Below are 21,868 nucleotides of genomic sequence, written 5' to 3'. Positions count from 1 at the left end.
CTGACATTTCATACATCGATATATCTATTGCTGGCGACAATATTGTGCCGCTGCCGAGGTGGTATTGAGCAAGATAATGTTTCCGACAATCGAGAAAGACAATGGTGTCACCCATGATGGTAGGAAACGCCTTAGAACTGACGCACAACGTCCTGCCTTCCATGAAGAGGGCGTTCCCACCAATGCATGTCGTCGGGACGGCTCTTCCCAGCATAAGGTCAGCTAGTTTGTAAACTGGAACTTTCTTATAATTATGCCTTATACTGACCACCAGAATCTCTTGGGCACATTCTACCAGACGGTACAAATAAGTGGTGTCGGGTGTGCTCGCCGGACATCTGGCAATCACGGTTGGTGGTGGCAGATAGGGTTCCACCCCTTCTAGCTGAGGTGGGCCGATCTGTAGGACCTCTGATTCGGTGAAACTTGGTATCTATCGCAAGTCGATCCTTAATCCTAGCCGCCGCCGCTTCCGCACCTGCGCGCCGCCCCCGGGGCGGTCGACCTCCATGACCGCCGCCGGGGGCCGCGCCGCCCGTACCTAGGGTTCGTCCGCCGGCCGTGTTGGCCGGCTGCCCTAGAGAGTCTTTTTTCCCGATCCTTTGATCCGGATTTCTCTCTCGCCGGTTGCTTTGACCGGCGTCTACTTTTTGGTTTTCCGGTCTATGTGATCCGGTTTGCGTCGCCCACCGCCGCTGTCGACCCCGTGCGCCTTACTCCAACACCGGCGCGATTGGCCGGCTTCTTCACCGACCCGACGGCCTCGCGCGTCGTCCGCGCGTCTGCCCGTCGGTCGCCCCGACTCGGCGGCCTCGCGCGTCGGTCCGCGCGTCGGCCTGCCGGTCGCCCCGACCCGGCGGCCTCGCGTCATGCGGCGGCCCTTCACCGCCGCCGTTCGCGCGACGGCCCGTCCGTCGATCTACGCCGGCCGTCACCGCCCTACTCCGACCGGGACTCCTGCATCACCCCGACCCGGCGGCCTCGCGCCATGCGGCGGCCAATCATAGCCGCTCTGCCGCCCGCCGCCGCCGGCTTCATCTCGGACTCCGCCGCCACCGCTCCTCCACCGAGCGGCGTCCCCGACCTCGCGCGCGATCGGATTGATCACCCGCCCGCCGCCGCGATCCGCCTCATCTACGTCGTGCGACCGACCTGGCCCGTCGGTTGCGCGCGCCTCCGCAAGCCCCGTGAAGACCGTCCCGAGTTCAGCGCGCCTCTCCACCGATCGAGCATCGGGCTGCCGCTGCGTCGCCCCGTTGGGCCGCAGCGCCGCCGCCCCGTGGTTCTCCTCGCGGCTGCATCGACTCGTGCGTCGCCGCTGCGTCGCCCCTTCGGGCCGTAGTGTCGCGATACGTGGTCCCCGCCGCCGCCCTGAGGCCGTTCCCGCGGTTGCACCGACTCACGAACCGCCGTTGTGTCGCCCCTTCGGGCCGCAGCGTCGCGGCCGCGGTCCCCGCCGCCGCCCAGAGGTCTTCCCGCCGTCGCCCCGACCCGCCTGCCGCCGCTGTGTCGCCCCTTCGGGCCGTAGCGCCGCGGCCCGCGGTCCGCTCCGCCGTCACCGTGCGTCGACCACCCGTGGTATGCGCCGCGCCGTCTTCCTTGGCGCGGGAACGCCACCGTCCGCACCGGTCTTCGTCACGCTGTCAGGGTTCTTCGCCTACTTCGAGCACCGCCGCCGCACTCCTAACCTAGCCGCCGCCACCATCGTCAGGCCGCTGCCGCCGCTCTTCTTTGGCCGCCGCCGCGGCTACCTACGTAGCTGTCGCCGCCGCCCGTCCACCCCATTTCGTCTTCGTCCAGCACCAGCTCGTCGCCAGCATCGCCGTCAGCGTCGCCGTCATCTACCCCGACCGCTTCATCTACTCCGACAACCGCGGGCGACATTGGCCCCGCGCCGATTGGCGCCGCAACCGTCGTCGAGTCCTTCTCTGCTGGCCTCTCCGACCTCTTCGACATGGCGTACAGCTTGTGCAGGTCCCAGTCTACGCATGCCCGGTGCTGGCAACACCGCCGCGTGCCTTCGTCCACGACGTGTCCCCGGGCCTGGCAAGCCTGGTGCGGCGCTTCGTCAACTTCGTCTTCGACCGTGTAAGCATGCCCGGTGCTGGCAACACCAACGCGTGCCTTCGTCTACGATGTGTCCCCGGGGTTGGCAAACCCGGCGCGACGCGTCGTCAACACCATGCTCCTTCCTGGCGCATCACTTCTTCGACACCACTGCACCCATGACTAACTCGGCGCCTCCTTGCGCCTGCGGCTCCATGGCGACTCCCTCGACACCGGCTACCCCGACTCGACATCGACCACGGCGTTCTTCGCACGGCTACCTCGACCACGGCTACACCACCCTACGCTCTCGGCTGCATCGACATCGGCACAAAGGGCTATCGCCTTGCTTGAGCAACCTCGTCGGTTTCCACTCCAGCCACGACTTCCGCGATGCGTCGACCGTTACGACTGTGGGGGTCCGTCGGCTTGCCTTCGGATTCTTCTCCAGTCTCACCGTCTGCATCGCTACCGTTGTGACTGCGGGGGGATGTTGAGTAACGTGATTGTATTAGGAAACATAGGTTAGACTAGGAAATATTCTGGCTTGCCTTGTACTCCAAGTAGATCATGTACTCCTATATATATGCCCACGAGGCTCAAGCAATACAAGGAAATATTCCACCAATCTCCCTCTCTCCCTTCTAACTGTTATAACGCACCGCATATATCTTGCCTTGGAACGAGAATGGACTACAACTTCGGCGGTTGAGCGAGCTTGATACACTCCATTGCCGTTGCCCGGAGGTAGCAAAGGCCACATTACTCCAACCGTAAGCCCCCAGAATCATGAGCGAGACGACTTCATCCGCACCCACGTTCATGGCGGCAGCATTGATATTTTTGATATTGCACCACTTGTGCCACTTGCTTTCCAACGATGTCGAGCCGATCACAGAACTCAGGTGGGTTTTGAGAGGCGGGAAGCCGAGGATGTCGCCCGTGAATGGGTGGAGGAGGCGGACGACGGTGTCGTGGTCCCGCAGCAGCAGCAGGATACCGTCGATAGAGTCGAGGACGCAGTGGTCACTCAAGAGCGGGAGGTGGACGCGGACGAACGCCCCCGTTGAGAGGTTGAAGAAGGGGACGAACCCCTGCAGCTTTTCGTGGCCCGGGTAGAGGCCGTGGCCCTCGGGCAGCATCATCCATTGCCGTGGGTGGAAGCGCAGGTCGACGATGCCGCGGCCGCGCGGGCAGGCGGTGCTGGAGCGCCAGTACGCGCACACGGCGCGGAACCGGACGTAGCCCCGGAAGTCGACCGCCAGCACCCGCCACGCGATCAGGTCCAACAGCTCCTGGTGCAGCGACGCCCACGGGGATGCGTCCCTTGTGATGGCGGCGTCGGCATCGGAGACCCTGCCCCGTCGGCTCGTGCTGTTGCGCGTAGCCAAGGCCGCTGGCGCTGGGCGGTTGCGACTACGGTACCTCGACGATGACATGCCACCGTGCCGGCTGATGGCAGATCTGGTTCCCAAACTATTGATGATGAAATCGATTAACCCTCGGCGAAGGAGTACAAATAGAACTTTTAGGTCTTCATCAAGTCCAACGGCAGCGATTTAATCATTTGTGTATATATCACGTCGGAAGTCTTATCGTGCCCGCCCGGTGATTTATTTTTTTTGCGGCGATTTTCTCTTTTACTCTTTTTTTTGAGGAATTATTTTTCTTCTGTTTAATAAGTAGTCCGTAATTTTTTTTGAAACTTCGGCCCTCTTTATTAGATTAAATCACCGTTACATCATCCACCAGCCACCTTACAATAGATGCCGGTGGTTCCTCAACCCACAACGAGGGTAGGTTTGAGACCGCCAGCCTAGCTAGCTCATGAGAGACACAATTTGCCTCCCTAGGGCAATGGATGAAAGACACCGAAGTATAACCTACTATTAAGACATTGCAGTCTGCATAAATTGTCGCCGCTCCTGTCGCCGTGAATCCGCCCGAGTTCATCGTGTTGATCACTTCCAAGCAATCCGCCTCCACCACCAGCTTGTTCACTCCCACCTGTTGCGCCAGAAGGAGCCCATGTCTCAAGGCATATGCCTCTGTTGTTGCCGCGTCCGCCACATGCTCAAGTTTTTCATTGGGTGCAGCTATGAATCCCCCTTTTTCATCCCTCAGCACTGCCCCGACTGCTTCATTGAGAGTTTCTACATGGAAAGCTGCATCAACATTGAGCTTAACATATCCCTCCCTCGGCTTGGTCCATCCTTCCTTTTTTACCCCCGTCTCCTTCTTTCTTGCATGCGTGTAATTCACAGCTAGGGCTGATATTGACAAAGCCGATCGAGCTTAACATATCTTCTCCATGGACTTGTTGCCTTCTCTCCCACCATACATACCAAATCCCCATGAGGATTAATGACTGTGCACTCACATCTGGAAGCAGACTTCCTCTCTTCGGCGCACATAAGATATAGTCCAGAACCGATGAGCCAGCTCTGTCCACATTACTCGGCTCCTCCACAAATCCATCTAGCTTTAGACACCTCCATATCTCAGCCGCTCTTGGGCAAGTAAACAGCACATGCTTGATGTCCTCACATCCTCCTGCACACATTGGACAGTTCCTGGGCATAGCAATGTGTCGATTTGCCAGGACTCCGAAACATGGTATGAACCCATGGAAAAGTTTCCACGCGTGTATCTTGATTTTGCCCGGCAATGAGGAGTCCCACAGTTTCGCCCATACTGGATATTGTTGTGATTGTTGACCTTCAGTTCTCGCAAACCATCGTCCGAACTGGTGATCCCACTCAGCATGATACGCCGATCTGACTGTGTACAGGTTGTTCTTTGTGAATCTCCATGCCACAAAATCCTCCATCATACCCTGCGGCGCAAGCAGGATCGCTAGAATTCTCTCCGCATCGACCTGCCAAAACGTATCCATAACAAGCTCTTGATCCCAAATTCCTGTCACCGGATCAATTAGGTCAGAAACCTTTGACAGCAGGTTTGCTCCTCTCGGGGTAACTACGCGTCCATCTGCACTCTCGGCAATCCACGGGTCAGACCAAATGTTAACTTGAGAGCCATCTGCGATCCTCCAAATGGCTCCTCTTTTGAAAGTGTTAATCCCTGCACAAATGCTCTGCCACGTGAAAGAACACCCACTCTTCATCTTCGCATCCAAAAGTTTTCCGTCCGGGTAGTATTTTGCTCTTAAGACTTGTGCACACAGCGACTCCGGGTTTTCCAACAGTCTCCATACCTGCTTGGCCAGCAGGGCAAGATTGAAGCTATGTAGATCCCTAAACCCCATCCCTCCCTTGCTCTTCGGTATGCAAAGTTTCCACCAAGCTGCCCAGTGTATCCTCTTGTGGTTGTCATCATCGCCCCACCAGTATCTTGATATGGCATCCGTCATCCCTTTGCAAACTTTTTTGGGATATTAAACACTGACATCGCGAATACTGGCATGGCTTGGGCAACAGCCTTAATGAGGATATCTTTCCCTCCCGTGGATAGTAGCTTCTCCTTCCATCCATTTACCAACTGGTTGATCCGCTCAATTAGATATTCAAATGCTTCACTCCTATCCGCCCCCACCATTGCTGGTAGTCCCAAGTACCTGTCGTTCATGGCTTCCGTAAATATACGCAGGTTCTGACATATAACCACTTTCTCTTCCACTGCCAAGTTCGGGCTAAAAAAACACTGGACTTCGCATCACTGACCAACTGCCCTGAACTCTCACAGTAGGCATCCAAAATCTCCCTTAGACATGCTGCATTAGCCCCATCTGCTCTCATCAGGATTAGGGAATCGTCCGCGAAGAGTAAGTGTGAGATTTGCAGTGCCTCTCTGCAGACTCGCACCCCTACTAGGTTACCATTGTTCTCTTCCCTTTGCAGCAAACTCGACAAGGCCTCAGCACCAAAAAGAAATAAATAAGGAGATAGAGGATCTCCTTGCCTTAGTCCTCTCGATGGGTTGAACACCTCCGTGCTGGACCCATTGAAGCATACATTATATGAAACTGATGTTGGGGAACGTAGTAATTTCAAAAAAAAAATCCTATGCACACGCAAGATCATGGTGATGCATAGCAACGAGAGGGGAGAGTGTTGTCCACGTACCCTCGTAGACCGATAGCGGAAGAGTTAACACAACGCGGTTGATGTAGTCGTACGTCTTCACGATCTGACCGATCAAGTACAGAACGCACGGCACCTCCGAGTTCAACACACGTTCAGCTCGATGACGTCCCTCGAACTCCGATCCAGCCGAGTGTTGAGGGAGAGTTTCGTCAGCACGACGGCGTGGTGACGATGATGATGTTCCACCGACGCAGGGCTTCGCCTAAGCTCCGCAACGGTATTATCGAGGTGTAATATGGTGGAAGGGGGCACCGCACACGGCTAAGAGATCTCAAGGATCAATTGTTGTGTCTCTGGGGTGCCCCCTGCCCCCGTATATAAAGGAGCAAGGGGGAGGCAGCCGGCCAAGGGGAGAGGCGCGCCATAGGGGGGAGTCCTACTCCCACCGGGAGTAGGACTCCTCCTTTCCTTGTGGGAGTAGGAGAAGGGAAGGGGGAAGGAGAAAGAAGGAAGGGTGCGCCCCCCTTCCCTAGTCCAATTCGGACCAGACCATGGGGAGGGGTGCGGCCACCTTTTGAGGCCTTTCTCTCCTTTCCCGTATGGCCCATTAAGGCCCAATACGAATTCCCATAACTCTCCGGTACTCCGAAAAATACCCGAATTCACTCGGAACCTTTCCGAAGTCCGAATATAGTCGTCCAATATATCGATTTTTACGTCTCGACCATTTCGAGACTCCTCGTCATATCTCCGATCTCATCCGGGACTCCGAACTCCTTCGGTACATCAAAACTCAATAAAACTGTCATCGTAACGTTAAGCGTGCGGACCCTACGGGTTCGAGAACTATGTAGACATGACCGAGACACGTCTCCGGTCAATAACCAATAGCGGGACCTGGATGCCCATATTGGCTCCCACATATTCTACGAAGATCTTTATCGGTCAGACCGCATAACAACATACGTTGTTCCCTTTGTCACCGGTATGTTACTTGCCCGAGATTTGATCGTCGGTATCTCGATACCTAGTTCAATCTCGTTACCGGCAAGTCTCTTTACTCGTTCCGTAACACATCATCCCACAACTAACTCATTAGTCACAATGCTTGCAAGGCTTATAGTGATGTGCATTACCGAGTGGGCCCAGAGATACCTCTCCGACAATTGGAGTGACAAATCCTAATCTCGAAATACGCCAACCCAACAAGTACCTTTGGAGACACCTGTAGAGCACCTTTATAATCACTCATTTACGTTGTGACGTTTGGTAGCACACAAAGTGTTCCTCCGATAAGCGGGAGTTGCATAATCTCATAGTCATAGGAACATGTATAAGTCATGAAGAAAGCAATAGCAACATACTAAACGATCGAGTGCTAAGCTAACGGAATGGGTCATGTCAATCACGTCATTCTCCTAATGAGGTGATCTCGTTAATCAAATGACAACTTATGTCTATGGCTAGGAAACATAACCATCTTTGATTAACGAGCTAGTCAAGTAGAGGCATACTAGTGACACTCTGTTTGTCTATATATTCACACATGTATTATGTTTCCGGTTAATACAATTCTAGCATGAATAATAAACATTTATCATGATACAAGGAAATAAATAATACTTTATTATTGCCTCTAGGGCATATTTCCTTCAACTGATGACACACATGCCATGATCAGCGCTACCACTTGCTATCAAAACCCAGCCTCTCCATCATTCTCTTCAGGAAACACCATTCCACATGGTCATATGCCTTGTGCATGTCTAATTTTACCGCACAAAGACCTGACTTTCCTTGTTTCCTCTTAATGGTATTCATGCATTCATACACAATAAGTATATTATCCGTGATCAATCTCCCGGGGACAAATGCACTTTGCGTCGGGCTAATAATCTCCGGTAAGATTCCTTTCAACCAATTAGCCAACATCTTGGAGATGATCTTGTAAGCCACATTACTGAAGGAAATATGCCCTAGAGGCAACAATAAAGTTATTATTTATCTCCTTATATCATGATAAATGTTTATTATTCATGCTAGAATTGTATTAACCGGAAACATAATACATGTGTGAATACATAGACAAACAGAGTGTCACTAGTATGCCTCTACTTGACTAGCTCGTTAATTAAAGATGGTTATGTTTCCTAACCATAGACATGAGTTGTCATTTGATTAACGGGATCACATCATTAGGAGAATAATGTGATTGACTTGACCCATTCCGTTAGCTTAGCACTTGATCGTTTAGTATGTTGATATTGCTTTCTTCATGACTTATACATGTTCCTATGACTATGAGATTATGCAACTCCCGTTTACCGGAGGAACACTTTGTGTGCTACCAAACGTCACAACGTAACTGGGTGATTATAAAGGTGCTCTACAGGTGTCTCCGAAGGTACTTGTTGGGTTGGCGTATTTCAAGATTAGGATTTGTCACTCCGATTGTCGGAGAGGTATCTCTGGGCCCACTCAGTAATGCACATCACTATAAGCCTTGCAAGCATTGTAACTAATGAGTTAGTTGCGGGATGATGTATTACGGAACGAGTAAAGAGACTTGCCGGTAACGAGATTGAACTAGGTATTGAGATACCGACGATCGAATCTTGGGCAAGTAACATACTGATGACAAAGGGAACAACGTATGTTGTTATGCGGTCTGACCGATAAAGATATTCGTAGAATATGTGGGAGCCAATATGAGCATCCAGGTTCCGCTATTGGTTATTGACCGGAGACGTGTCTCGGTCATGTCTACATAGTTCTCGAACCCGTAGGGTCCGCACGCTTAAAGTTTCGATGACAGTTATATTATGAGTTTATATGTTTTGATGTACCGAAGGTTGTTCGGACTCCCGGATGTGATCACGGACATGACGAGGAGTCTCGAAATGGTCGAGACATGAAGATTGATATATTGGAAGCCTATGTTTGGATATCGGAAGTGTTCCGGGTGAAATCGGAATTTTACCGGAGTACCGGGAGGTTACCGGAACCCCCCGGGGGCTTAATGTGCCATAGTGGGCCTTAGTGGAAGAGAGGAGAGGCGGCCAGGGCAGGGCCGCGCGCCCCTCCCCCCTAGTCCGAATAGGAGAAGGAGAGGGGGCGGCGCCCCCTTTCCTTCCTCTCTGCCTCCTCTTTCCCCCTCCACTCCTAGTCCAACAAGGAAAAGGGAGGGAGTCCTACTCCTGGTGGGAGTAGGACTCCTCCTGGCGTGCCCCTCCTGGCCGGCCGCACCACTCCCCCTTGCTCCTTTATATACGGGGGCAGGGGGCACCCTAGAGACACAACAATTGATCCCTTGGATCTCTTAGCCGTGTGCGGTGCCCCCCTCCACCATAATCCACCTCGGTCATATCGTAGCGGTGCTTAGGCGAAGCCCTGCGTCGGTAGAACATCATCATCGTCACCACGCCGTCGGGCTGACGAAACTCTCCCTCAACACTCGGCTGGATCGGAGTTCGAGGGTCGTCATCGGGCTAAACGTGTGCTGAACTGGAAGGTGCCGTGCGTTCGGTACTTGATCGGTCGGATCGTGAAGACGTATGACTACATCAACCGCGTTGTGCTAATGCTTCCGCTTTCGGTCTACGAGGGTACGTGGACAACACTCTCCCCTCTCGTTGCTATGCATCACCATGATCTTGCGTGTGCGTAGGAATTTTTTTGAAATTACTACGTTCCCCAACAGTGGCATCCGAGCCTGGTTTTATGCGTTGATGTAATATACACGAGTAGAACACAAGTGAGTTGTGGGCGATACAAGTCATACTGCTTACCAGCATGTCATACTTTGGTTCGGCGGTATTGTTGGATGAAGCGGCCCGGACCGACATTACGCGTACGCTTACGCGAGACTGGTTCTACTGACGTGCTTCGCACACAGGTGGCTGGCGGGTGTCAGTTTCTCCAACTTTAGTTGAACCGAGTGTGGCTACGCCCGGTCCTTGTGAAGGTTAAAACAGCACTAACTTGACGAAATATCATTGTGGTTTTTTGATGCGTAGGTAAGAACGGTTCTTGCTCAGCCCGTAGCAGCCACGTAAAACTTGCAACAACAAAGTAGAGGACGTCTAACTTGTTTTTGCAGGGCATGTTGTGATGTGATATGGTCAAGACGTGATGAGATATAAGTTGTTGTATGAGATGATTATGTTTTGTTGAAGTTATCGGCAACTAGCAAAAGTTTTATGGTTGTCTCTTTATTGCATAAGATGCAAGCGCCAAATAATTGTTTTACTTTATCGCTATGCGATAGCAATAGTTGCAAGAGCAATAGTTGGCCAGACGACCATGTGACGACACATTGATATAGATCAAGATGATGGAGATCATGGTGTCATGCCGGTGACGATGGAGATCATGACGAAGCTTTGAAGATGGAGATCAAAGGCACAAGATGATGATGGCCATATCATGTCACATTTATGATTGCATGTGATGTTTATCTTTTATACATCTTATCTTGCTTTGATTGACGGTAGCATTATAAGATGATCTCTCACTAAATTATCAAGGTATAAGTGTTCTCCCTGAGTATGCACCGTTGCGAAAGTTCTTCGTGCTGAGACACCACATGATGATCGGGTGTGATAGGCTCTACGTTCAAATACAACGGGTGCAAAACAGTTGCACACGCGGAATACTCAGGTTAAACTTGACAAGCCTAGCATATAAGAGATATGGCCTCGGAACACTGAGACCGAAAGGTCGAGCGTGAACCATATAGTAGATATGATCAACATAAATGATGTTCACCATTGAAACTACTCCATCTCACGTGATGATCGGACATGGTTTAGTTGATATGGATCACGTGATCACTTAGAAGATTAGAGGGATGTCTATCTAAGTGGGAGTTCTTAAGTAATATGATTAATTGAACTTAAATTTATCATAAACTTAGTCCTGATAGTATTTTGCAAATTATGTTGTAGATCAATAGCTCGCGTTGTTGCTTCTCTATGTTTATTTTGATATGTTCCTAGAGAAAAATTATGTTGAAAGATGTTAGTAGCAATGATGCGGATTGGATCCGTGATCTGAGGATTATCCTCATTGTTGCACAGAAGAATTATGTCCTTGATGCACCGCTAGGTGACAGACCTATTGCAGGAGCAGATGCAGACGTTATGAACGTTTGGCTAGCTCAATATGATGACTACTTGATAGTTTAGTGCACCATGCTTAACGGCTTAGAATCGGGACTTCAAAGGCATTTTGAACGTCATGGACCATATGAGATGTTTCAGGAGTTGAAGTTAATATTTTAAGCAAATACCCGAGTTGAGAGATATGAAGTCTCCAACAAGTTCTATAGCTAAAAGATGGAGGAGAATAGCTCAAGCAGTGAGCATGTGCTCAGATTGTCTGGGTACTACAATCGCTTGAATCAAGTGGGAGTTAATTTTCCAGATAAAATAGTGATTGACAGAATTCTCTAGTCACCATCACCAAGTTAGTAGAACTTCGTGATGAACTATAGTATGCAAGGGATGACGAAAGTAATTCCCGAGCTCTTCGCGATGCTGAAATCGACGAAGGTAGAAATCAAGAAAGAGCATCAAGTGTTGATGGTTAACAAGACCACTAGTTTCAAGAAAAGGGCAAAGGGATAGAAGGGGAACTTCAAGAAGAACGGCAAGCAAGTTGCTGCTCAAGTGAAGAAGCCCAAGTCTGGACCTAAGCCTGAGACTAAGTGCTTCTACTGCAAAGGGCTGGTCACTGGAAACGGAACTGCCCCAAGTATTTGGTGGATAAGAAGGATGGCAAAGTGAACAAAGGTATATTTGATATACAGATTATTGATGTGTATTTTACTAGTGTCCGTAGCAACCCCTCGGTATTTGATACTGGTTCAGTTGCTAAAGAGTAGTAACTCGAAACGGGAGTTGCATAATGAATAGAAACTAGTTAAGGATGAAGTGACGATGTGTATTGGAAGTGGTTCCAAGATTGATATGATCATCATCGCAATAAGTGTTGAACCTAAATAATGATACGTTCGGACACTCCCTATACTTTCGGGATTAGTGTTGAACCTAAATAAGTGTTATTTGGTGTTTGCGTTGAGCATGAATATGATTTGATCATGTTTATTGCAATACGGTTATTCATTTAAATTAGAGAGTAATTGTTGTTCTGTTTACATGAATAAAACCTTCTATGGTCATACACCCAATAAAATGGTTTGTTGGATCTCGATCGTAGTGATACACATATTCATAATAATGAAGCCAAAAGATGCAAAGTTAATAATGATAGTGCAACTTATTTGTGGCACTGCCGTTTATGTCATATTGGTGTAAAGCGCATGAAGAAACTCCATGCTGATGCGATTTTGGAATCACTTGATTATGAATCACTTGATGCTTGCGAACCATACCTCTTGGGCAAGATGACTAAAACGCCGTTCTCCGGAACAATGGAGCGAGCAATTGACTTATTGGAAATAATACATACTGATGTATACAATCCGATGAGTGTTGAGGCTCGCAGCGGGTATCGTTATTTTCTGACCTTCACAGATGATTTGAGCAGATATGGGTATATCTACTTGATGAAACATAAGCCTGAAACATTTGAAAAGTTCAAAGAATTTCAGAGTGAAGTGGAAAATCATCGTGACAAGAAAATAAGGTTTCTACGATCTGATCGCGGAGACAAATATTTGAGTTACGAGTTTGGTCTTCAATTAAAACAATGTGGAATAGTTTCACAAACTCATGCCACCTGGAACACCACAGCATAATGGTGTGTCCGAACGTCATAACCGTACTTTATTGGATATAGTGCAATCTATGATGTTTCTTACCGATTTTGGGGTTATGCATTAGAGACAGCTGCATTCACGTTAAATAGGGCACCATCTAAATCCGTTGAGACGACACCGTATGAACTATGGTTTGGCAAGAAACCTAAGCTGTCGTTTATTAAAGTTTGGGGTTGCGATGCTTATGTGAAAAAGTTCCATCCTGATAAGCTCAAACCCAAATCGGAGAAATGTGTCTTCATAGGATACCCAAAGGAGACAGTTGGGTACACCTTCTATCACAGATCCGAAGGCAAGACATTCATTGCTAAGAATGGATCCTTTCTAGAGAAGGAGTTTCTCTTCAAAGAAGTGAGTGGGAAGAAAGTAGAACTTGATGAGGTAACTGTACCTGCTCCCTTATTGGAAAGTAGTTCATCGCAGAAATCTGTTCCTGTGACTACTACACCAATTAGTGAGGAAGCTAATGATGATGATCATGTAACTACAGATCAAGTTACTACCGAACCTCGTAGGTAAACCAGAGTGAGATCCACACCAGAGTGGTACGGTAATCCTGTTCTAGAAGTCATGTTACTAGACCATGATAAACCTACGAACTATGAGAAAGCGATGATGAGCCCAGATTCCGCGAAATGGTTTGAGGCCATGAAATCTGAGATGGGATCCATGCATGAGAACAAAGTATGGACTTTGATTGACTTGCCCAATGATCGGCAAGCCATTGAGATTAAATGGATCTTCAAGAGGAAGACGGACGCTGATAGTAGTGTTACTATCTACAAAGCTAGAATTGTCGCAAAAAGGTTTTCGACAAGTTCAAGGTGTTGACTACGATGAGAGTTTCTCACTCGTATCTATGCTTAAGTCTGTCCGAATCATGTTAGCAATTGCCGCATTTTATGAAATCTGGCAAATGGATAAACAAAACTGCATTCCTTAATGGATTTATTAAAGAAGAGTTGTATATGATGCAACCAGAAGGTTTTGTCAATCCTAAAGGTGCTAACAAAATATGCAAGCTCCAGCGATCCATCTATGGACTGGTGCAAGCATCTCGAAGTTGGAATATACGCTTTGATAAGTTGATCAAAGGATATAGTTTTATACAGACTTGCGGTGAAGCCTGTTTTTACAAGAAAGTGAGTGGGAGCACTACAGCATTTCTGATAAGTATATGTGAATGACATATTGTTGATCGGAAATAATGTAGAATTATTCTGCAAAGCATAAAGGAGTGTTTGAAAGGAGTTTTTCAAAGAAAGACCTCGGTGAAGCTGCTTACATATTGAGCATTAAGATCTATAGAGATAGATCAAGACGCTTGATAAGTTTTTTCAATGAGTACATACCTTAACAAGATTTTGAAGTAGTTCAAAATGGAACAGTCAAAGAAAGAGTTCTTGCCTGTGTTACAAGGTGTGAAATTGAGTAAGACTCAAAGCCCGACCACGGCAGAAGATAGAGAGAGAATGAAAGTCATTCCCTATGCCATAGGTTCTACAAAGTTTGCCATGCTGTGTACCAGATCTATTGTATACCCTACCACTGAGTTTGGCAAGGGAGTACAATAGTGATCTAGGAGTAGATCACTGGACAACGGTCAAAATTATCCTTAGTGGAATAAGGATATGTTTCTCGATTATGGAGGTGAAAAAAGGTTCGTCGTAAAGGGTTACATCGATGCAAGTTTTTGACACTGATCCAGATGACTCTAAGTCTCAATCTGGATACATATTGAAAGTGGGAGCTATTAGCTAGAGTAGCTCCATGCAGAGCCTTGTAGACATAGAATTTGCAAAATACATACGGATCTGAATGTGGCAGACCCGTTGACTAAACTTCTCTCACAAGCAAAACATGATCACACCTTAGTACTCTTTGGGTGTTAATCACACAGCGATGTGAACTAGATTACTGACTCTAGTAAATCCTTTGGGTGTTGGTCACATATCGATGTGAACTATGGGTGTTAACCACATAAAGATGTGAACTATTGATGTTAAATCACAGGGCGATGTGAACTAGATTATTGACTCTAGTGCAAGTGGGAGACTGAAGGAAATATGCCCTAGAGGCAACAATAAAGTTATTATTTATCTCCTTATATCATGATAAATGTTTATTATTCATGCTAGAATTCTATTAACCGGAAACATAATACATGTGTGAATACATAGACAAACAGAGTGTCACTAGTATGCCTCTACTTGACTAGCTCGTTAATTAAAGATGGTTATGTTTCCTAACCATAGACATGAGTTGTCATTTGATTAACGGGATCACATCATTAGGAGAATAATGTGATTGACTTGACCCATTCCGTTAGCTTAGCACTTGATCGTTTAGTATGTTGATATTGCTTTCTTCATGACTTATACATGTTCCTATGACTATGAGATTATGCAACTCCCGTTTACCGGAGGAACACTTTGTGTGCTACCAAATGTCACAACGTAACTTGGTGATTATAAAGGTGCTCTACAGGTGTCTCCGAAGGTACTTGTTGGGTTGGCGTATTTCGAGATTAGGATTTGTCACTCCGATTGTCGGAGAGGTATCTCTGGGGCCACTCAGTAATGCACATCACTATAAGCCTTGCAAGCATTGTAACTAATGCGTTAGTTGCGGGATGATGTATTACAGAATGAGTAAAGAGACTTGCCGGTAACGAGATTGAACTAGGTATTGAGATACCGACGATCGAATCTCGGGCAAGTAACATACCGATGACAAAGGGAACAACGTATGTTGTTATGCGGTCTGACCGATAAAGATCTTCATAGAATATGTGGGAGCCAATATGAGCATCTAGGTTCCGCTATTGGTTATTGACCGGAGACGTGTCTCGGTCATGTCTACATAGTTCTCGAACCCGTAGGGTCCGCACGCTTAAAGTTTCGATGACAGTTATATTATGAGTTTATATGTTTTGATGTACCGAAGGTTGTTCGGAGTCCCGGATGTGATCACAGACATGACGAGGAGTCTCGAAATGGTCGAGACATGAATATTGATATATTGGAAGCCTATGTTTGGATATCGGAAGTGTTCCGGGTGAAATCGGAATTTTACCGGAGTACCGGGAGGTTACCGGAACCCCCCGGGGGCTTAATGGGCCATAGTGGGCCTTAGTGGAAGAGAGGAGAGGTGGCCAGGGCAGGGCCGCGCGCCCCTCCCCCCGTAGTCCGAATAGGACAAGGAGAGGGGGGCGGCGCCCCCCTTTCCTTCCTCTCTCCCTCTCTTTCCCCCTGCACTCCTAGTCCAACAAGGAAAAGGGAGGGAGTCCTACTCCCGATGGGAGTAGGACTCCTCCTGGCGCGCCCCTCCTGGCCGGCCGCACCTCTCCCCCTTGCTCCTTTATATACGGGGGCAGGGGCACCCTAGAGACACAACAATTGATCCCTTGGATCTCTTAGCCGTGTGCGGTGCCCCCCTCCACCATAATCCACCTCGGTCATATCGTAGCGGTGCTTAGGCGAAGCCCTGCGTCGGTAGAACATCATCATCGTCACCACGCCGTCGTGCTGACGAAACTCTCCCTCAACGCTCGGCTGGATCGGAGTTCGAGGGACTTCATCGGGCTGAACGTGTGCTGAACTCGGAGGTGTCGTGCGTTCGGTACTTGATCGGTCGGATCGTGAAGACGTACGACTACATCAACCGTGTTGTGCTAACGCTTCCGCTTTTGGTCTACGAGGGTACGTGGACAACACTCTCCCCTCTCGTTGCTATGCATCACCATGATCTTGCGTGTGCGTAGGAATTTTTTTGAAATTACTACGTTCCCCAACAATTACATAGACTAATCGGTCTAAATTGCATAATATTTGTCGGTGCAGCCACCTTTGGAATCAGCACGATGGTGGTGCTATTCCACCCTTCAGGTATCGTGCCTGTGTTAATTGCTTCCAACACTTCCTTCACCGGATCGTCCTTGATCATACTCTAAAACCGCTTGTAAAAAGCCGCATGTAATCCATCCGGTCCAGGAGCCTTGAAATCTCCTATACTGAAAAGAGCTCGGCGAACATCCTCCTCATTGAACGGCGCCAGAAGGGCCTCGTTCATCTGCACCGATACTTTAGGCACAACTTTTTGTATTACTTCCTCATTTGGTATATTCACCTGCGAGGTAAACAAGTTAGTAAAGTAAGCTTGTATAATGTTCGCCATTTCTGCTTGCCCTTCGTGCACCACTCCATTCTCATCTTGCAAACTCTTTATGGTGTTTTTCTTCCTTCTAGCTGAGGCATACATGTAAAAGAAGTTTGTGTTTCTATCCCCATGTTTTAACCAATTCGCTCGGCCTCTCTGCACCCACTCCATTTCTTCCTGTTCCAGCAGGTTCTCAATGACTAGCAGTATCTCCTTTTGCCTACCTATGGCTGCATCTATAGCCGGATCCCTCCTCAGGTCCTCCAGTTCTGCCTTGAGGGCTGCCATCCTCTTTTTCGGTCTCTTCAACACTTCTCTATCCCACTTGTGCAACTCTGTGTGTACAGCATCAACCTTTGGCTTAAAGGGCCCAATCCCTAGCATCGCCGCACGTTGCCACGCCGTTCGTACCACCTCCTCCACCGTTTCCTCCTTTAGCCATCTTGCTTCGAACCTTCGCTTGACTCCACTTGGCCTGCTCTGCTCCGCGTAAAATTCAGTGTTCACCACCAAGGGTCGATGGTCCGACTTTGTCATTTCCCAATTCAGCACTCCCACATGCGGGAACAGGATATTCCATCGTGAGTTACACACCGCTCTATCCAATCGCTCCTTGATCCGTCCTCTGCTCCACGTAAAGCTGTCCCCCAACGCCCCCATATCATCTAGGTTACAGTCAACCAAAGCATCTTTGAACCCTTGCATCTGACGCCGCTCCCGTGCCGCTCCCCCTCCTTCTCATGAGCAAAGAGGATTTCATTAAAGTCTCCAAATACCATCCAGGGTACATCCATGACCTGGTGTAACGATCGTAGATAGTCCCAAGATTTATGCTTATGCTCTCTTGTCGGTTCTCCATAGAAGCCTGTACATCGCCACTTCCTCCCATCATCAACAATGACATCAATAAAGTTACTCGTTACATCGAGTTTTGTAATGTCCATCCCCCTTCTCCAGAACATCACTAGACCTCCCGCCCTACCATCACTCGGGTCGACCGGCCTCTCCTGGAACCCTAACTTGGTCATCAACTTCTCTGCCCCCGCGTCAGACAAATGTGCTTCTGACAGAAATAGCACATCTGGTTTATAGCACCTCTGGACCTCCAGGAGTGCCCGAACTGCCCGGGAATGACGTATCCCGCGGCAGTTCCATCCTAAGAGAATCATTGGGCCTGGCGGTCCCCCGAGCCAGGGGCCGCCAATGTTGCCAAGTCCATAGTTACTGTCTCGTCCACCTTATGCCTCTTACTTCCCTGCGAGTTTGTGTCATCCTCCCCCTCCTCTCTATCTTCTCTGCATGCTTCATTTGACTCTATCTGATCCCCCACTTTACCATCAGTCAACAGCATCTGCGATCCAACCCCCTGGTTCTTCTCGTCAAACTCCAAACGTCTTTTAAAGGAGCCGTCTGAGTGAGATAAGCTCGGATGTTTAACCGGGCTACTAGCTGTACTACGCAGATCATCATCGGTCCTTTCTTTTGCAGTCTGATTCCTCCATACTCCACCTCCTCGTCCTCCTCTTCCTCCCTGAGTGGCCTTTGTCCCTCTCCCTTCCTGCCCCATTTGCGCCCATTGTTCATCTCTTCTAAACTCCGGAGCGATTAGAGAAATAGGGTATATTATAGCACTTTCATCATGAACTCCATTACCATGCTCCTTGGCGACATGACTAACCAAGCCACAAACTCCACAGAATACCGGCATCTTCTCATATTCAAAATCAAAAAACACCTTCTTCTGCCTTAGCGTAAGACTTGCACATCTCGTCAGAGGTTTTCGCACATCCAAAGTGACTCTCACTCTAATTCCTCCACCTTGCCCCTTGACTGATCGCTCATCCACTCGTTCCACATCCCCTGCCTTTTTTGCTAGTTGCCTAGCAATACTAGCAGATCTCATTTTCTCCTTTAACCCCATCACCCTCATCCACACCTGGTAGGTATATAGTTCAACCTCCTTCACCTCCGACCATCCATCATAAGGAGCCAGCAGAACCGGGCAGTTCCTAAATATCCATGGTCCTTCGTTCATCATCCTCTCCCAATCTCCCAAACAACTCATCTGCACCGAAAACAAATTGTCCTCAATTGCCCTAAACTCTACTTCTTCCGCCAGGTTCCACGCCGACCTCATGTTACCATAAAAGGCACCATGGCTGAACTTTTTGTTGGTATGAACCCTAGCCAGCGCCATGAATTCAGCATCCTTCTCCAACTCTTCCAGATCTTCCTCCAGTACCACGTCTTCCTCCTCATCCTCCTTGAGATTCATGTACTTGAGCTTATCGTTCAGCCAATCCTCCTGCGACACCTTAGCTCCATCCATCGACCCTTCCGACCCCCAGTCTCCCTTCGCATTCGCCTTCCCTCCCTCCTGCTCCTTGGTCTTCCGCCCATTAACCCTAGATGTGGACGAGTCAGCACTTGCCATGATCGCCCCACCTAGGTCAGTTGTTCCCTCGTGTTGCACCCTCTGGATCGCGAGGACCTCGCCGGACTGAAGACCAGATACAAGATCCGATCTAGCCTCGCCGTAGTCAAGAGGTCTCCTCGGCCGCTGCCTAGGAGAAGGAAACCCTAAAGGGTACGTGACGTTTATTTATAAGTAGTCCGTAATTTGTTACGTGCACGTGACACATGTGGTAAGCAATCTAAAAAGTTCAGAAAGAAAAGGAAAATGATTGGGATCACCCGATGGATAACGACGTGTGCGTCTGCCACCTCCGTGGCCATTGAATCGGATTTTAACCAGATGGCTAGGAGCAACGTATCACCTAGATTAGGTTTTCCAACTGAGTCGTTGTTGCAATTTCCCCTACCGCAACAACTGGTGTGTTGCGGGATCTGGATCTCGATCTCCCCGAGAGCAGTGGCCATCGGTGCTTCTCTCGAGCTCCCCATCAAGGCGACGCCTCCTTGCGCTGCTTCGACCACCGTATTGAACTGATGCGCTAGCCAAGTTTCTCAAAAGTCAACAGGAAGACCTTAGACGTGGGGTCGAGATTAGATCACAACTACTTTTATATTAAATAGTGCGTTGGGCAGGATTTGATCCCAAGACCTTGTGGCTTCGATACCATGTTGAACTGATGCGCTAGCCAAGTTTCTCAAAAGTCCGAACTGAGGCAACGTATTTTAACACGCCGCCACCGACGCTCGCCACCGACAGCACGCCGACGAGGCGCCGTCGCTGCCGCTTGCCTCCACCATGAACACCGGCCGTCGTGGTGCGCCCGCACTCAAGTTCTGTCGTCCTGGGAAAGCATCGGCGTCCACGTCCACCTCGAGGAGATGCATCCATCGTTGCCTCGCCGTCACGAGGGAGCATCGACCTTTCTTTCGGCTGTCGTGGTCGCTACTTGCTGCTCACTACAGTGAATTCTGCAAGAATGTCTCGGTTGCAAAAAAACTATAACAAGACCTCTGTTAGAAGACAAATTAAATTTCAATGAGACCTCTTTTGCCAAAAAATACAACAAGACCTTTGTTGCAAAAAAAAACTATAACAAGATATCTGTTGCAAAAATAATCAGCAACTTGACCTATGTCACAAAAAAAAATCGCAGCATAACCCGTGTTGCGGAAATATTCTACAACACGACATGTGTTACAGTTGTAGCTTGTTCTGCCGGGTTGTTTCCGCCGCCTTGGCGATCGTCGAGATGAGCTCACAGGTGTACAAGGCCTTCCGCGTCACCGTCACAGCCACTCCCAGAGCTGCAAGCTCCATAACACCACACTCTACACTGTATGCTACTCCCTCCGTAAACTAATATAAGAACGTTTAGAATACTAAAGTAGTGATCTAAACGCTCTTATATTAGTTTACAGAGGGAGTACTTACTAACTAAGCAAGCGTCAGTTAGCAATCAAACGACAACAAGGGGTGGGATGTATAGGACGCCGCGTTATGGCTTTCGCATTATCTCTCTGTATTTCTGTCGGAAAATAATTCAGACATTTTATGATCACACATAACGTATAGGATTCAGGGTTTTGGTTACCGCTCGAGATATTCGGTTATCGGGCGGTAACCGCAGATCTCGGTGCCCAACAAGAAATCACCTTACCGAGCAAAATAGCCCAAATTTTTGTATTTATAAATGAATTTTGACTAAATTTTGGATTAATTTATTCGGATTTAAAATTCATTCGAAAATTTCATTCGGTACTCTGTATTTGTCGGCTACCGTGGTAACTAAAAATCTTGGTGCCCCATGAGATTTTCTTTTTCATCTGGGATCAAAGACCTTGGTAGGATTTGAGGATGTTCGTCTTAGAATCTAAATTATTTTGATATAGCATTCTTTTCTTATAGTTGTTTCTAGAAACACAATACAAATTAAACGCACACGTTTTTGTATACTTTCACGTACAATCACCTATATGAACGCACGCGCTCACATGCTACCTCTTAATGAGCATCTCCGAGAGACTGAGACGATAAATCTTGAGATCGACAAATTCACTCCTCGTAGTCGACGGAAACGTTATCTCAAAATAAAATAAACGAACATCGTCAGGAACACTTGAATAAATACAAAAAACCCTCGGTAGGTCGGTTCCACCGCAAGCAAGATATTCTTAGGACTACCAATTTAAAACTTTGTTAGCCCAAATGTGTGCAAGGAGCTGTCGGTTTTGCCCATTATGTCAGTACTCTTTTTGTTCTACTTCCTCTGTCCATGTCAAAAGACGCTCTTATATTATGGGATGTATTAGTGTAAAAAACGCTATTATATTAGGAGACGTATTAGTGTTAAAAATGTTTTTATATTATGAGACGGATGGAGTAGTTTATAAGGTGTGCATATTTTCAAGGCTTAATTTTAGT

General features: G+C 48.3%; 2 protein-coding genes across 2 annotated transcripts; both read right to left on the bottom strand.

Moving 5' to 3' along the window:
- Positions 1 to 2,690: 2,690 nt before the first annotated feature.
- LOC109760332 (uncharacterized) lies at positions 2,691 to 3,485 on the bottom strand. The gene has a single exon (XM_020319162.1). It carries the CDS (start codon positions 3,483 to 3,485, stop codon positions 2,691 to 2,693), a length of 795 nt encoding a protein of 264 aa, XP_020174751.1.
- A 13,336-nt stretch (positions 3,486 to 16,821) lies between these two features.
- Positions 16,822 to 17,415, bottom strand: LOC141041328 (uncharacterized). The gene has a single exon (XM_073507465.1). The coding sequence runs from the start codon at positions 17,413 to 17,415 to the stop codon at positions 16,822 to 16,824; it is 594 nt and encodes a 197-aa protein (XP_073363566.1).
- Between the last annotated feature and the right edge of the window lie 4,453 nt (positions 17,416 to 21,868).

Source organism: Aegilops tauschii, chromosome 2 (genome assembly GCF_002575655.3).
Source record: "Aegilops tauschii subsp. strangulata cultivar AL8/78 chromosome 2, Aet v6.0, whole genome shotgun sequence".
NCBI lineage: Eukaryota > Viridiplantae > Streptophyta > Magnoliopsida > Poales > Poaceae > Aegilops > Aegilops tauschii.
Note: the sequence above shows the minus strand (reverse complement) of the source record. Positions and strands in the feature narration are given on the sequence as shown.

Bases quoted from the DNA above. Each gene is read 5' to 3' on its own strand.
- LOC109760332 (XM_020319162.1), bottom strand. From the start codon at position 3,485: ATGTCATCGTCGAGGTACCGTAGTCGCAACCGCCCAGCGCCAGCGGCC.
- LOC141041328 (XM_073507465.1), bottom strand. From the start codon at position 17,415: ATGCTAGGGATTGGGCCCTTTAAGCCAAAGGTTGATGCTGTACACACA.